Consider the following 2,887-nt stretch of genomic DNA (forward strand, 5'->3'; position numbering starts at 1 on the left):
CGTGCACCGGCCGGCATGTGCGGGTAAAGATACTGCCAATGCAGCGTTGCACTTCGCTTTGCTTTAAAATACAATGAGGCAAACCCGAACTAACAAACCTAATTTAATACAGCAGATTAGTAAAGATACTGCCAATGCAGCAATCCGCTTTGCCTTTAAATAAAATGAAGCAAACCCAAACAAACAAACCTAATTTAATACAGAAATCAGAAATGGTACTATCAGTGAAGCGTTGCACTCCGCTATCGCTCCGCGCAACGCTTTGGCATGGGTGCCTTGACTCTCTGAGAACGAGCGATGTCCTTTTAGATGTTTTCGAAAGAGATGTAGAATACATTATAGCGATCAAAACGAAACAATCTTTAATTAAGGAACAAAATTCAAATAAGTGAATAAGCAAAACTATCAGTGAAGCGTTGCACTCCGCTATCGCTCCGTGCAACGCTTTGGCATGGAGTCCAGAACCTTACGGTCGAGTCGTCCCAGCGCACACGCCGGCGCAAATGACCAGTTAGGTGGCCGCGCAGGGATTAGAGCCCAGCCGGGGGCCTCAGTGGCCGCGTCCCCCAAGCAGACTGCTCGTGTGCGCATACGGACCGGCCCCGGCGCGGATGTCCAGTTTTTGGCCGTCCGCAGGTAGCCCCGGCGCAGATGGGGTGCGACCTCATGCGCAAAGTGCGCGAGGTGCACACGCACACTACATGTACTCGCTCACACACACACACACACACAGACAGGGGGTCGCGATCAGGTGCCACTGCTGGCTCAGCATCCCGCTCTGCTCTTGCCTCCCGTTGTTATCGCGGGAGTCTGTGTGACGGCGGACGGCAGGCAGTCGACATGGAGGCGGCGGTCTGTGTGGAGGACCCCCGCACGGTCATCCTGGCCTCCCCCTTCCGCAGGGGGAGCTCCTTGAGGATACCCATACACTTCAGCCAGTCGGTGAGTCCGCGCGGACAATGCAGGGCACACATCAGGGCCAGGGCCTTTTCAGGGCCGCGCAGCGAGTAAGCCCAGAGTCCCCTGCGACCCGCGACCACTCAGTGCCCCGGAGCCGCCGCGGGGAGCAGGGCGTCATGTCGTGTTTACTTTACAACCGACTGCGATTGGGTCACGGTCAGCCGAGTGGATATCGATATCGAAGCCGCCATTATTTTTAGCTCATCAGGCGCGTGCTTCTTTTCAATTGCGCCGAAGAGGGGGCGCGGTTGTGTACTGCAGACGGAGTGAGTGCTGCGCGATGCGATGGCCGTTTTGCCAGATCAGCCACTTTACTTCCGTTTGGTCCCTTCGTCGTCGTCCGCGTACCGCGCCAACGTGTTGCCGAGGTGGCGTGGGGCTTATCTTGCTATCGGCGCGGAGAGCGCGGTGCGGACGGAGCAGTGTCTGCATGGCGCTCTCTCACTCGCTCGCACTTGAAACATGTACACACTGGGGCTCAAGACTCGGGGTTCGATCCCCGCTACCTTGTCGTCTGCCTTTGCCTTCGGCAGCTTTGCTCTCTATCTCTCTCATGCCCGTGACACAACGTTACTTTCTGTCCCTCTCTGCGCTGGCCCCACGCAGCCCAAGCGCCTCTCCTCGTCCAATGAGCCTGCGCCGGACCCGTTCCCATGGAACAGACCTGCAACGCGCCCTTCGACGGCCTCGGCCCGGGCACGCCGGCCAGCAAGATGCCGGCCGTCGAGGACGTGGGAGCAGCGCCGCCCAACGGCGTGGCCTCGGAGGCGGCAGCGGAGTGGCCCGTCGATGACCTCTCCGGGTGGGAAGGCGCGGCCGAGGCCGGGGAGACGCCTCCGTCGCCGTCCCGCAGCCGGTCGCCGTCGCCGTGCCCTCCCAAGCCTGCACGCCGGAGCTTGGTGCGGCGGGTGTCCGTCTCCGCGCCGGCCTCGCCCCTGATGGCGCACCGCCTGGCCCTGGAGCAGTCGGTGTCGCCGACACCCTCGTCGTCGGCGTGCAACTCGCGCTCGCCCTCGCCACCGCCGCCCGCCTCCGACAGCGCGTCGCGCACCGACCTCAAGGTGCGCTTCCTGGCGCTGCCGAAGCACAGCTGGGAGGACAAGTCCCGCTCGCGGTACGCGCGCGCCGAGCGCAGCGTGGCGGTGCCCATCGACTGGGACAGCGGCGACGAGGAGGGGGAGACCTCGGCGGATGCGACGCCCTCGCCGTCGCCCCTGCCGACCTCGCCGTCGGCCTCAGGGGAGGTCGGCCTCCTGCATCACCATCACCACCTCCAGCACCTTACCGTCGGCGGCCAGCAGGACCGTGACTCCCACCACCACCATCACCACCACCACCACCATCATGCCCTGCACGGGCTCGGCCACGGGCTCTCTCTCAGCCGGCGCCGCCTGTCCTCCTTCCTGCACCTGCACATGCCCGAGCACTGGCCCTCCGTGCCGGCCTTCAAGCTGTCGCCGCCCTGCTCCGAGGACGCGGAGTCGGCCGACAACCTCTCGCTCGGCACTCCGCAGTACTCCGGGCTGCGCAGGTTCAGCTTCGGGCTCGGCCTGCGGCGCTTCTCCCAAGTGGTCAGACTCGCTTCCTGTGTGCAACGCGTGCGGTGCCTGTGCGTGCGCGTGTCGCTACTCTCTAACGCCACTGAGGCCTGGGGCGCGAGGGGTGCTCGGCACCCCTGCGCCTCTCCGCCTTCTCATCGCTTTCTGATGTTCTTCCCTCTCTAACTCGGGGCGTCGCCCTCGCTTTGACTTCTCGGTGGGAGATAGTCGGGGACATCAAACCGCCGATCGACTGGCAGTGCTGTGTTCGACGCGTGGATTGGTTCGGCCCTCATATTTCTCCCCTTGTTATGCAGTGATGAAGTTTGATGTTTTCTATCTAACCCTCGGGCCTCTTCCTTTCTGTTTTCTGTTTTTTTTTCTGTCTT

General features: G+C 62.1%; 1 protein-coding gene across 12 annotated transcripts in view; it reads left to right on the forward strand.

Moving 5' to 3' along the window:
* LOC113212866 (kinase D-interacting substrate of 220 kDa B) overlaps window positions 1-2,887 on the forward strand; it is a 62,439-nt gene that overhangs the window by 33,582 nt on the left and 25,970 nt on the right. For 6 of the 12 annotated variants that reach the window (XM_052263668.1, XM_052263679.1, XM_026431703.2 and 3 more), the window contains exon 1: window positions 1,567-2,531. The exons of 5 other annotated variants lie outside the window; for them this stretch is intronic. In XM_052263668.1, coding sequence (XP_052119628.1) covers window positions 1,614-2,531 — 918 coding nt within the window. In that variant the 5' untranslated portion in view covers window positions 1,567-1,613. Of the gene's footprint in view, window positions 1-792; window positions 943-1,566; window positions 2,532-2,887 lie in introns of those variants that run through there. One more of the 12 variants, XM_026431706.2, reaches the window with a different exon arrangement.

This window comes from Frankliniella occidentalis, unplaced genomic scaffold, assembly GCF_000697945.3.
Source record: "Frankliniella occidentalis isolate FOCC.00 unplaced genomic scaffold, Focc_3.1 Scaffold2, whole genome shotgun sequence".
NCBI classification, from domain to species: domain Eukaryota; kingdom Metazoa; phylum Arthropoda; class Insecta; order Thysanoptera; family Thripidae; genus Frankliniella; species Frankliniella occidentalis.